This window comes from Saccopteryx bilineata, chromosome 2 (genome assembly GCF_036850765.1).
Source record: "Saccopteryx bilineata isolate mSacBil1 chromosome 2, mSacBil1_pri_phased_curated, whole genome shotgun sequence".
Taxonomy (NCBI): Eukaryota; Metazoa; Chordata; class Mammalia; order Chiroptera; family Emballonuridae; genus Saccopteryx; species Saccopteryx bilineata.
The window spans coordinates 376,918,986-376,932,595 of record NC_089491.1 but is presented as its reverse complement, the minus strand read 5'-3'; the positions used below and the strand labels follow the sequence as shown (position 1 = coordinate 376,932,595).

At 44.0% G+C, this 13,610-nt stretch overlaps 1 protein-coding gene across 1 annotated transcript in view; it reads left to right on the top strand.

The window, feature by feature from the left end:
- The window catches only part of SKAP1 (src kinase associated phosphoprotein 1), a 272,839-nt gene that overhangs the window by 222,021 nt on the left and 37,208 nt on the right, over positions 1-13,610 (top strand). Inside the window, exons 6-9 of the mRNA XM_066255487.1 lie at positions 1,311-1,394; positions 4,420-4,544; positions 7,261-7,324; positions 9,486-9,683. Coding sequence (XP_066111584.1) covers positions 1,311-1,394; positions 4,420-4,544; positions 7,261-7,324; positions 9,486-9,683 — 471 coding nt within the window. The remainder of the gene's footprint in view (positions 1-1,310; positions 1,395-4,419; positions 4,545-7,260; positions 7,325-9,485; positions 9,684-13,610) is intronic.

Here is a 13,610-nt window from a genome sequence, read left to right as displayed (position 1 = left end):
GGGCGATGCTCTGCCCCGCCGGGGCGTTGCTCTGTCGCGACCAGAGCCACTCTAGCTCCTGGGGCAGAGGCCAAGGAGCCATCCCCAGCGCCCGGGCCATCCTTGCTCCAATGGAGCCTCGGCTGCGGGAGGGGAAGAGAGAGACAGAGAGGAAGGAGAGGGGAGGGGTGGAGAAGCAGATGGGCGCTTCTCCTGTGTGCCCTGGCCGGGAATCGAACCGGGGACTCCCGCACGCCAGGCCGACACTCTACCACTGAGCCAACCGGCCAGGGCCCTATAATTATTTTTTAAAGATTTTATTCATTGATTTTAGAGAGAGGGATGGAGGAGGAGTGGGAAGCATCAACTCATAGTAGTTGCTTCTCATATGCACCTTGAGAGGGCAAGCCCAGGGTTTCAGACCAGCAACCTTAGCATTCCAGGTCAACACCCCTCCACTGCACCACCACAGGTCAGGCCAAGAGATGATTTTTATATCTTCTATGAGGCAGCCACTTTCAAGTTTCAGAAGGGCCTAAATTTTAGCCTATCACTCATTTGATTAGAATAGGCATTGCTGGAGCCCAAGTCTCAGGTTTAACACTGAACAGGCAAATTGGCCTAATACAAAGAAAGCCTTTCTTGTGCCCATGGCTGAGAGCATCATTTTGGTTTCTTAAAAGGCAAAACAGGCCCTGGCCGGTTGGCTCAGTGGTAGAGCGTCAGCCTGGCGTGCAGGAGTCCCGGGTTTGATTCCCAGCCAGGGCACACAGGAGAGGCGCCCATCTGCTTCTCCACCCCTCCCCCTCCCCTTCCTCTCTGTCTGTCTCTTCCCCTCCCGCAGCCAAAGCTCCACTGGAGCAAAGCTTGCCTGGGCACTGAGGATGGCTCCGTGGCCTCTGCCTCAGGCGCTAGAATGGCTCTGATTGCGGCAGAGCGAAGCCCCAAGATGGGCAGAGCATCGCCCCCTGGTGGGCATGCCAGGTGGCATTTCTGGCTTTGGGAAAATACAAAAAAAAAAAAAAATTAAAAAAAAATAGGGAGAATTTGAAAAGTACAGGATGAGATTTGAAGCTGAAATAATGGAAGAGAGACAGCTGTGAGGGGTTAGAGCAAGCAACCCCTGTTGAGAACTTGGACCTTTAACTGAGAGAGTCTTCTGGACCCCGAGTCAATATGGGATAACCTGTGGGAGTGAAAGGGAGGGTTTTACGGTCCATTAACCCAGGAAATAAAACAATAACACACTGGACTGTGTGTTGTTGGATTTTACGGACTCTTCAGTGATTGTAGTTACCTGAATTTATGTCCCTTACTGCTGTTCCATTTAGATCATAGTTTCTTTGGATCGGAGTGGCAGAAGAGATGGTGTGTTGTCAGCAGAGGCCTCTTCTACTACTATGCTAATGAGAAAAGTAAGTGTTCTTCATTTGCACAGCAGCACCTCACTCCTGGATGCAAACACTTCGTAAATTCTCAAGCACTTAGATCTCAAGATAGCGATCTTTAACTAACACCCAGAAAGGGACCTGCTTGGGAAAGAAATAGACTTGAGTAAATGATACCTTGTCTATCACCAAACACTCAGATGCCAATTTAGAATTTATCTCTCCTTAAACACTAGGATAGTGTGATCAGCATATCTAAGGCTTATCTTTTATTATGACTAATAACAAAGTTGAACATTTTGGCACTAAAAAAAAAAAACACCTCAAACTCTTAATAATATAATAAAAAATTGAAAATAAATTAACTCTTAGTAAGATTTTAAAAACTTTACCAAAGGCCCAGAAATAGAACCTTTAAGTCCAAACTCCCTAAGACCATGCTCCAAACTTCACTCTACTGAATCTTGGGAAGTAGTCCAGTGTATATCCATAGAGCTATATATTTGTTGAGGCCCAAATATGTAGTTGCTGTGCCCAAGAGACACCCTTCAGCCAGATGGCAGCCACAGCAAAGTGTTGACTCAGGCCAGAAGCAGCTTCTTACTCAGCCCCCACTGACTCAGTCAAGCACAACACTCATGAGCTATGCCTGCTTATCCATGCTTATCCCTCCCATCTATGCTTAACACAGTAGCTTAATTTGTGAAAAGGAATAGAAGATGAAGCACAAACTAGAGGCAGCTACAAATCTATACAAGCTAAAAATTATCATTATAGGTGAATGCAAACTTTTAAATAGTATATCCTTTTACAAAGTCAGACTGCCCTAGGAGTAATTGTACAAAGCAAGAGGGGGATTAAGTAAAGTAAAACATCAGTTCTTGGTGCCCTGGCTGGCTGGCTGGCTCAGCAGTAGAGCCAGGCACGTGGATGTCCCAGATTCGATTCCCCATCAGGGCAAACAGGAGAAGCCATCATCTGCTTCTCCACACCTCCTCTTCTCCTTTCTCTCTCTCTATCTCTCTCTTCCCCTCCCGTAGCCATGGCTCAATTGAAGCAAGTCCCCGGGCTCTGAGGATGGCTCCATGCCTGCACCTCAGGTGCTAAAATAGCTCAGTTGCCAAGCAACGGAGTAGTGGCCCCAGATGAGCAGAGCATCACCCCATTGGGGCTTGCTGGGTGAATCCTGGTTGGGGCGCATACAGGAATCTGTATCTCTGCCTCCCCACTATTCGTTTAAGAAAAAAATTTCTTAAACATCAATTCTTGTGGGGGGAATAATCTTTCTTTTCCTTCTGATCATTTTCTGTTTCTCCCATCGCCCTTCTTTCCCAGACTTATTCCTCTCCCAATGCCTGGATATCCAGTCTAAGAAATAATCAGATGTTTACTCCATGGCCTTTGGACTGTCTATACCTTTGGCACTAAGGTAGCAGGAAGGACTGCAGCTTTGCTAAATGACTTGGAATCCTTAAGATTTCTCCTTGGGTTCTGAGGCGTTTGCCTCACCCTGCCTCTCTGCCTACAGCAGGTATCACTGAAATTCCTCTTGGGTTCACCATCTTGGATTCCTCAGAGTCTTTCCCTCCTGGGGGTAAAGTGTGAAGCCCTACTTGGAAATGATAGCAGCATAGCTCAAAAACTAACTGGGTAACAAAGTCCCCTACCCAACCCCAGCCCACTCTCAAATCCAGCAACCACAATTTCTCCCTTGAATTCTGAGCATACAAGCCAGGCAGGTGTGAATTTCTTATTTTAAACCTTCAAACTAATATAACATTTATGTCTTTGTAAAAATGTTTGCCATTTCCCTTGCATTTAAATAAGTGGTTGGCATATCTGGGTAGAAATCCAGGGGTCATGTTTGCTTATTCAGAATCCTTCACTCAAGGTGAGAGAGAGAACAAGAGCGAGAGACTCGGAGACTTTTATTGACCATTTTGCTGTCAGGGTGAAATAAAATCTGGTGACCAAAGAAACAACAAAACATTTTAGTGGCCAGTTAGAACGAGGAGAGATACTTTAACAAAAAAGATTCTGGTGTCAGAAAGCACTGTTGCATGGCTCCCTTCTCGCCAGTTACTCCTTATTGTGCCCAAGACATTTCCTTAGTAAGTATAGAGTGTTTGTGTATTTCTTTTAGCTCAACCAGGTAAGGACAGAATCTTTTTTTCTTTTCTTTTCTTTTAATTATTGTCAGCCCACTGCCATCCTTATCACCATCATCATCCAAATGCACTTACTAAGCAGTTCCTTCCAAGGATGTGGGACACAAAGCATCACCCAGGCACTGCGGTGCCTGTCCTCTATGCATCCTGCCTGAACCACACAAAAGGAGGACACAGAATCCTTGGGAACCACCTCTTCTTTTCCTGTTTCTAATTGTTTTTAAGGGAGTGACAGGCAGAGTACTGTCTCCTTTCTGAGTTAGCATCCTGTCCCTTTCAGCTCCGTCCTCATCATCCGGTGATACTCAGCAGTACTCTGCTACTTCCCAATTTGACCTCTTGGAAGGAGGATAAGACACTGAGTTTTAATTATTCTCCCTGTAGCATAAATTCCCACCTGACCTGCAGGAGGAACGGTCTAGCCCAGATGCTGCATAGGGCATAGGAGGAGATCCTGGGAACTTACAATGCCTCCCGTGCTACTCTCCCTGCTGTCAAATGTGAGCTCTGCTGGACCTGATAATAATGTTTCATTTCTATAACAGCCTTCAAGAGCCTCACGTTTACAGCTATGCTCTCCCTGCTGCAATAATTCCTTCTTTCTGTTATTATAGATCTCTTAACATTCTAATAAATTCTCTGTCTCTGTTGTACTCTTTTGGCAAAATAACCTTTCGTGTAGCATTTTCCTGGCTTGGCAGTGATATCTGCCTCGCTGTCGCAGTAGCCTCTTCTTAAGCTTCCCTAATAACCTTTCCTTGACTATTGTGGTTCCTCGGGGATGTAACAGCTGTTTCTGTGCTTTTATTTCACATACCAGAGAAGATGCCTTCCCTTGGCAGTTGTGTCTCTCTGGGGATACAGGAAGCTTTACTGTCTTGCAGGCAAGCAGCCCAAAGGGACCTTCCTCATTAAGGGCTACAGTATACGGATGGCCCCCTACCTGCGAAAAGATTCCAAGAAAGAATGCTGCTTTGAACTGACCGCCCAGGATAGGCGCAGCTATGAGGTAGGACGAGCCGAGGAGATGGCTGGTGGTCCTCATTACCGTTGAGGTTTCCTTCCATGTTGCACGGGAGCCATGGTGGTTGTGCTGGGCTCCTTCCTCTCTCTGTTACCTGCTTGTTTTCTGCCAAGACCTTCTTTCTTTTCTTTTCTTTTTTTTTTAAGACCTTCTTTCTTGACATGTTCTCACCTTTGCCATGTCATGCCCTGCCTTCTCCTGTCTGTTGCCACTCTCATCCTAGCTACTGCCTCAGCTTGGCTTCTGTCTCCTCATCCCCTTTTCTCTTGGTCTCACTCCATAGGGGACAGTTTTGTCTATTGTAGCACACAACCTAATTCCTCATTCATAGCCTCTAATTTCATGACTTTAATTCCCATTCTCTCTATTTTTCAATTGATTATCTTTACTTCTTCCCATGAAATCCAGAAAAAGAAAAATCTGACTGTCTGACTGTTGAGTGAAAACTAATTTATTTTCCCATATTCATCTTGCTATCCAAAAATAATCTTCCTGTGTATAGATGCACTGCATATCTCTGGAAATATTTCTAAGATAGTGCTGACAATGATTACTGAATAGTAACAGTGATAACTCAGGAAGTAGATTTGGGTGGGAGTAAGAAAGTTATTCTTCGCTGTATTCTTTTTTAATATATTTTGATGTAACATAAAATAGAATATGTAATGCATTTATTACCTATTACAAAATTAATTAAAGCAATAAAAATTTTTGATTATGAGACTATAGTATTTTCAACAAAAATATATTTGCGTATATGTATATTTATATATTGTTTCCTGCTTGTTGGTAATTTTTACCTTATCATAGTTTTACTAAGACAATTTAGAAAACCTTTAGCTAACTTGTGAGAAGGAAAAAAATCATACTAAGGTTAATGTTCACTACTTAAGTAACCCTCTGACTCCAAGTTTTTCTCAATATTCAGCCTTTTCTGTTTCTATAGTATCTTAACCCTTATTTTGTTAAATTTCCTATGTCTTCATTATGTAACTTCAAAATTTTTTTAATTTAAATTTTTCTATAGGATGATTTATAGATATATATTTAATACAGATGTATGCACTAGGTATGTTTCTAAGTTATTTTTATTATTCAGTTATGGTGCCTCATCCAGATAAAAATTTATATGATGAGTCTAAATCCATTTCCCTAGACATTATTTATACAAATGTGTTTTTAAGAAATCAAGAATGACAATGCCTATTAATAAGTATTAAGCAGGAATATAGGTTTCTTATACAGCACATATCTTTATCTTGCCCTCACAGCCAGATAATAAAAATTTTATTTATTCCTGTTTTTCGGGAACAGCCATTTCAAGTTGATCCCTTTAAAATAAAAAATTACATAAGGATTGATGCCTGCCTGGCCTGTTTTGTAAATCAGAATATAAAGTTTGTTTACTTCTTCTTTTCTTTGGCCCATTAAATCCAAGTCATTTCCATGGTCGGTGATTCTTCTTCTACGGTATCCTTTGGATCTTTCCCTTCTTATTTATTCCCACAGCCATCACAATAGTTAAGTCCTTATCACTTCACCCAGAGGATTCAATAGCCTTCTAGTTGGTCTTCTGTCTCCCATCTCTCCCTATTCCAGTCCCTAGAATCGACTATTGAATCTCACATTTCTTCTGCTGGAACTTACAGTGGCTTCCTATCACCTGCATTGCCTGTCTGAACTCCTAGTTTCATCAGCTCTTCTTTAACCTTCAACCCTCTAGCTTCACCAGTTATTGTTCTGCAGTTAAGCTTATCTGCCTACCTTCACCTTACACGATGCTCTCATTCCTAATCTTTTGCACACGGTTCTCCTTACCTAAATTGTCCAACTCCCTCCACCTGTTTCCAACGACTTTTTTTTTTTTTTTTTTTTTTTTTTTTTACAGAGGCAGAGATAGACAGGGACAGACAGACAGGAACGGAGAGAGATGAGAAGCATCAATCATCAGTTTCTCGTTGTGCGCGTTGCGACTTCTTAGTTGTTCATTGATTGCTTTCTCATATGTGCCTTGACCGTGGGCCTTCAGCAGACCGAGTAACCCCCTGCTGGAGCCAGCGACCTTGGGTCCAAGCTGGTGAGCTCTTTTGCTCAAGCCAGATGAGCCCGCGCTCAAGCTGGCGACCTCGGGGTCTCGAACCTGGGTCCTTCCGCATCCCAGTCCGACGCTCTAGCCACTGCGCCACCACCTGGTCAGGCTCCAACGACTTTTTAAAAAATCCAACCAGAACAGTACTACTTCAACAAGCCCCCCTGCTTACTCTAGGCAACAATAAGTTCTCCCTACCTTCACTTAACATTCAACTGTTACCAAATGCACCTGTTTTAGAGTGATCCCATTTCGAGCATGTAGCTTATCTCCATAACTGATGCATTATTCTTTGAAGTCAAGAATTTTGATTTGTTTTTTCTATAAACTTTTATCAAATAAATGTCTGATGAATGAATGGATAATCGAATGGATGCACATGGACATGAATTCTGGACTCAAATAGCTGTCAACATTGGGTATTCAGAGTTGCTGAAAGAAAAATCACTCTTAAGTATTTTGGTCTTTTTTCAAAACATTAAGCAGACAAATAATCCTGAGCTTTCAACATGACTCTGAAATTTGACTCACGAGTTCCCTCCCCTGATCCCCCCAATAGGATTCCTGAAAATGTTAGTGAAGTGATAAATTAATTCACTGATTTTTCTCTAGTTTACAGCTACTAATCCAGCTGAAGCCAGAGACTGGGTGGATCAAATAAGTTTCTTGTTAAAGGGTAAGTGTCATTATTATAGAAACAATACTTGAACGGATTTGCAGTTGAAGTAATATGACATAAATATAATCCACAGGCTTCCATTTGGCTTTTTCTGTCTGTTCTCCCTTCTCTTCTCCGTCCCACATCATATAGATTATAACAACAAATAGTGCCATGTATAAATCAGAAGGTAAGGAAACCACCACCCTGGAGGTAACTGTTGATATCATTCTAGCTCATTCACCTACCTATGGGCAAGTCTATAATATTCATAATCACTAGAAAAGGAGATTCTGGAAACCAGCTCAGCTCAATTTAGTGTCTCTTAAGAACTTATATTCTGGAAAGGAAATTCAGGATATCAAACTTAAGTTATCTAGATGTAATTGAGGTCCAAAATCTTGTTTTGGTCTTAGTCAGTAGTAGAAGTCTAAACTCACCTAGGAGACCTTCAACAACATTGAACATTAAAAACAAATTGCTATTTCCAACCCACAATAAAATGCTTCTTGCTTTAGGATGGGAAGAGTCCTGCCTGAAGATGTTAAATGACTGCTCTTAGAGTACCCTCTGCTGGCCAGCCCGTAGGCACAGCAGGGACACTGGCCCAGGAAGCCTTGTCTGGGAGTGGCCTGGCAGGTAGACTTCGCCAACCTTGGGCCTGTCGGATGGCATCAGATGACCGTCCTGATGGTACACATCATGGTAGGACCCTGCCTCTCCAGAAAGGCAGAACACCAACTTGTTCATGGCCCACAACCTAGGAAGAAGCACGTCAACCTAAAAACACCAAGCCTTTGCATCTCTGTTTTTTATTCAGCTATAAGATTTTATTGTGGATAAAAAGAAGGAAGCACCAGAGCTTTAATTACAAGAATTGCCTGTTTTACTCAGTTTATGCCTTTGCTATCACAAAAACAAGCTATTGCCTCTACCAAGAGCATCACGTATAATAGACTGGAACTAGGCAAACATGAACATTGATGGCGAGACTACAGGGTACACTCTCATCTAGGTGCCTTAGATTTATGCGTGTAATATACCCCTAAGTGTGCAAACCTCAATAAAACTCAAAGCAGCTTTATTGAGCTGTACCCTGTGGTACTTTCAGAATTCCACATTGAAGAAATTATTCATTCCATTTTATTTTAAAACAAACAAAATAATAACATATGGTTTAAGCCACAAATGTGTCTTTGATCCCTTCCTCATATGAGGTGGCACCAGAATTCAGATGAAAATTGTTGCAAAATCTTTATTAGTAGCCTAATCAAGCCAAACAGTTTTATTGTGTTTTGAAATGAACGTCGGATGTCTCTCCATCCTTCCCTTCCCTAGAGTACCCTGACTGCACTCGCCCGTCCCACAGAGGTCCCTCCGCAGGGTTTTGGAGAGCACTCTGTACTACACATCAGAGAATGAACCTTCCCAGTTCCCCATTAAAATAAAAAACCAATCTCTCTCTCCTGCCCTGGGCTCCCCAGTGCTGTAATGGCTCAACATCCTCTATGCGGTGACCCACTTTAAGGTCAGCCAGACCGTACAGTTGCAAAAGGACATGGTAACCACATCGCTAAGCCATTCCATTTGGTCTTCTATTGCTGTTATATTTTTTCCATGTCCCACTTTCTCTTCCTCTTCCACTTCCACTTTTGCCCTTTTTTTTTTCTATTTACAAACAAACTTGTCTGAAATTCGGCAGTGAGATCATGGGGACGGTGAGCTTCTGACAGCTCAGATACCCTACAGAAGCCACCATAGTTCCCACAGCTCTGTGCTCCCTGGAGAGCCACAGGCCATCACCCACCCTTCCAGTTCTCTAGCTGACAAGCAGTGAGTGGCACGCTGGCATTTCCTCTTCTGGCCTATTTTCTTACCCTCGCCTAGTGCGCTCATTCGCACACCCATACTTTCCAGGGCTGCTTCATCCTGATCAAGTTGTATTGTGAAGAAGGATTTATGTCGGTGGTTTAAACCTGATTCAGTGCTAGTCTAGCCTTTTCTGTAGATTTCCTGCCGCCAAGGCCCACATTAGAAATAATAGCACTTAATCTAGTGGTTCATTTTCTCTTGACATGTTTTATTCTCATCCCTTCTCCTCCTTCTCCCTCGTTCCTTCCCTGCCTTATTCTTTTCTGTTTCTCCCTATCTTGATTCATTCTCATTTCTACCTTGGCAGATCTGAGTTCCTTAACCATTCCATATGAAGACGATGAAGAGGAGGGAGATGAGGAAGAGATGTATGATGATATCGATGGTCTTGACTCCCAAAATTCTGGTTCCCAACGCAGACACATGATCTTGCCTGGGAGTATGGGGCTAAAACAATCGTCAGAGGAGAAAGAAGAAGAAGAAGATATTTATGAAGTCTTACCAGGTGAGAAACTTCATCTCCTAATTATGTTCCTCAAGTTTCAGAAACTCTTGACCTGGTAGAAGAATGGAACTCTGAAAACTCCAAAGGAAGCCAGATCTCTAAAAGAGAAAAGGGAAGCTTCCGTGGAGCCTCCAGGGTCAGGAGCGCTCTCTTCCTCTGGGAGCGTGACGACGATCAGGAAGGCTCCTTCATGTGTGCCAGGGGAAGGAATTCACTGCTTATGTTAACAAGGAGAAAGAGTAAAGAACACATATTGGTTTTCTGTGAATCATCAAAACTCTTTAGTTTCAACTTCTTTTCTGTGTAATTGTGAGAATAATGGAAAGTTGCCTCAAAATGATGAATATTAAAAGCCTGAAGAAATATAGATAAATGCTGACAACCCTTCTGTGTAATCCAGTAAAACACTGATGGAGCACAACTCATTCTTACCTAGTTCAGATATACCACGAATCAAGTCGCGCCTCTTCCAGATAACCCTAACGTGCTTCCTCTACCATTGCAGCAGGTCTACTGTACATATTTCTGCTCATCCAAAGGCATGATAGCTAGCATCTCAAAAAACGTGTAGTCATCCCTGCTTCCGCAGAACCACTTCTTGTGGGGATAACAGCAGCTGTTGAACACTGCAGAGCACAGTGGGGGTCAGACTGTAGAAAACCGAGTCTGAGCCTTTTAATTGTGAGGTAGTTAAGACCGCAGGAACGCTGAAGCTTCAAGTCCATTCAGAAAGATGGCTCCTGTGGAAATTTGCCAGGAGTTCAGTGCTCTGCTGAGAAATTCAAGTTAAGCCCAAATTTATAGCAATTTAAACTTCAGTCCCAGATAAACTTAGGAACTAAGGTGAATCTAACGCTCAGGCCCCTGAAGACAGGGCTGGTTGCTGAAAAGCACCCTGAGAAAGTACCTTGTGTCTCAGGGCTTCCTCAGAAGAGGGTCCAGCCCTGTCGACAGTGTATCTGTCTCCTCCCTGGAGGGAAAATCACAACACTGCTTCCTGAATCAAGGATCAGGGATGTAGCCACACATGTTCTATTGCTGGGACCTCCCCCACCCCCCACCACCCACTAGCCACCAAGCAGAGTCTCCAAGCACTTCCAGCTTCTGCCAGTCCCAACTTCCCCAGCCTTTCTGTTGTGTTTTATTATGCAAATGATATCTTGGTTGAGGTCGAGGCATTTCTTGTGTCTGAAGTTAAAAAAAAAAAAAAATGATAATTTCCTCAGCAAGTCATCGTCGTTAATGAAGTTTTACAAAAACAGATACAACCAAAGGAAAATAAAATTTCACAGGTGATAAATTTTTCCAATTTCCCTGGCAGAATTCGATAGGATTGTTAAATTAAGAGTGAAGGTGTCTGTTAGAAAGCAACGAGCAGTGATGGGTAATTTTATAGAGTGGAAAATTGAATCAAATTGCTACATTAAAACACAGCTCCTCTGAGAATCTTCCCTTTCACAGTTTGCTCCATCGCAACAGCAGGGTGCAGAAATGGATCTAATTCACAACGTTCCCTGAAAGGAGACGTACTCCCCGACTTGGCCAGAATCTTCCCAGCGAGCCCGCAGCCCGCTCGCTCCTCCTGCCCAGGCTTGGGGAAGCATCCGGGTGACACTCTGCCTTCCTTCGGTTACAGCTGTGGAAGAGTGTGCTGGGAAAACCTCTCCGAACCATTCAGCCTTCCGGGGAGCAAAGGGGAGGCTTTCACACCCCATGTTTAGTTGTCAAAGGAGCCCTGGGGGAGGGGGCTGATGCTCAGAGACAGGAAGCAAAGAAAGAGTGAAGGGACCGAAGTCTCGGAAAATAAGATGTTTTGTAGCATCACCTTACCCACCGTGGGTCAATGAATCTATGGTTGACTCCTTACCCACCTTCCTTTCCCTGCCTTCAGAACACTGACCCTTGGCCATTGGGGCACTGCCCAGGGCACCAGGGCCTTCCCCCCAAAGTCACACCAGGCTGGATGTCGGAATGGACTCAAAGGTCATGGAAACTGGTCCGCTTTCTCAAGGAAAGCCACTCGCCCTACATTCACAACTGTGCCTCGGAAATGAGGAAGGTCGCGCTGTAGGAGAGCCAGGGTCTCTCTGCGGGTGAGGGAAATGGCAGCCGACTTGTCTATACAAGTTTCCAAAAGGTAGTGCTGGACCCAGTTAACAGGTTCTCGCCCAGAAGCCTCTTTCTGTCCATCACAGTTTTTAGAGATAGCACTGGAGGCGGGAATATTGGCATTTAATTATGATAGGAATATTTCAGCCGGAAGTCTCCATCACACAGCTTCCCATCCACTCCACTCAGATCGTGGCTTCTGCAGCTGCTATTAGTTTTGCATGTGCCTCACTTTCAGTCCTGGGAGGAACTGAGAAAGAAGGGGAGGGAGCGAGCATTGACTCTCCTCGGCCACCGCCGCACCTGCTGAGCACCAGCCTATGAGAGGCAGCATGGCATCGCGGGATAAAGTATCGACTCAAAGTCAGGGTGGACTGCCCCACCAGCGTTAGCCGTGAGGCCTTCAGCAACTTCTTTGCCTTTCCTGTGTGACTTTCCCACCTGTAACATGCGGATAGCAATAGTCATAGAGAGATGCTGTGAGAAATCTAGAACCAGTGTGTGTAAAGCACTTAGAGCAGAACCCTGTCACTCAGTGATCACTCAGTAAATGCTGGCTAGTATTAATTTGGAGGTGTTTAAATAGGAAGTGTTACTTTCTTGAAGAGTTGGGGGATGGCTAGTTCCCTGCTTCCACCAACCAGACCTGAGATAGTCCACTTGGACATTTTCAGCTGTAGGTACGAAGCAGGTGAAATTGAAAATCCTGAGAAGTGGAATGCAGAACTCAGCCTCTGCTCAGGCCCATTTTTATTGCGAGGACAGGTGCTGGGTGGAAGGACAGGGGTGGTGTTAACACTGCATACCCATCAGTAGTCAAATGACTTGGATCTCTAACATTTGTTTCATTATGATAGGCCACTGTGCTTTATGGAGACTAATTAGCATTGGCGGTCTATCTCCTTACTCTTTGGGATGGGGTTTGCACATGCCTCGTGGTCCCTGGGTTGCAGGTCTTGTAAGTGAGATCTCCCTCAGTGGGCTTCCTGGTAGAGAGAAAAGTACCTGTAACACATACCAAGTCAATACAAAAATGTTTACTCCTAATCAAAATAATGTATGGGTCATCAAATTAAATGCACTACATCCCATTAATCATAGGATAATTAGCATTTGCTACATGGCAAGCATTTTCTTTCCCATGAGAGAAAACTAGAACACTCGAGGTTTTCAGCCAAGACCACAAAAATGTTCATCCTGGATCATACGGTTTCAAGGTTGGTGTCCAGTGGGATTTCCAAACATCCGTGTCGAGCATATGGGAGCCCTTGATTTTCAAGATCTCATTTGCAGTGGATTAAACTGCAGGGAACTACCACAAAGAAATGCTAAAGCAATAAGTGGAAAATGGCAGGCTTTTTCTGAGCCCTGTCTCATCCCTCCCCAAAATTATTTTACAGGCTAGCACAGGCCCAGTTTCACCATTCAGGATTCCATAAAAGGACGACTTTCATCAGGTTTCACTTTGGGGCCTCAAGGCCAGAATCCAGCAAGGCGCCTGAGACCATTGAGGAGCCGTACCCAGGGCCCTGCCGCAGCTGCAGTGGCAACCATATCCGCTCTGTTCTCCAGAGAGATTTCAGGGGGGCAAACAGAAGGAGAGACCAAGAGCCCTCCCTGGGAATTTCTGTGCACGTGCCAGTGCTGCCCACACGGCCCAGGAGGGTTATTATAGACCCGGAAACCAGATTGCTTTAGAGGAACGCATATTACTGGGTTTCGTTTTTTAAATTTGACTCTAATGGAAACAAGCATTCTGTGGAATTATTTTTCCCTCCATGCAGTTGTCCAGACTCACAGGAAGGGGAAACAGTGATC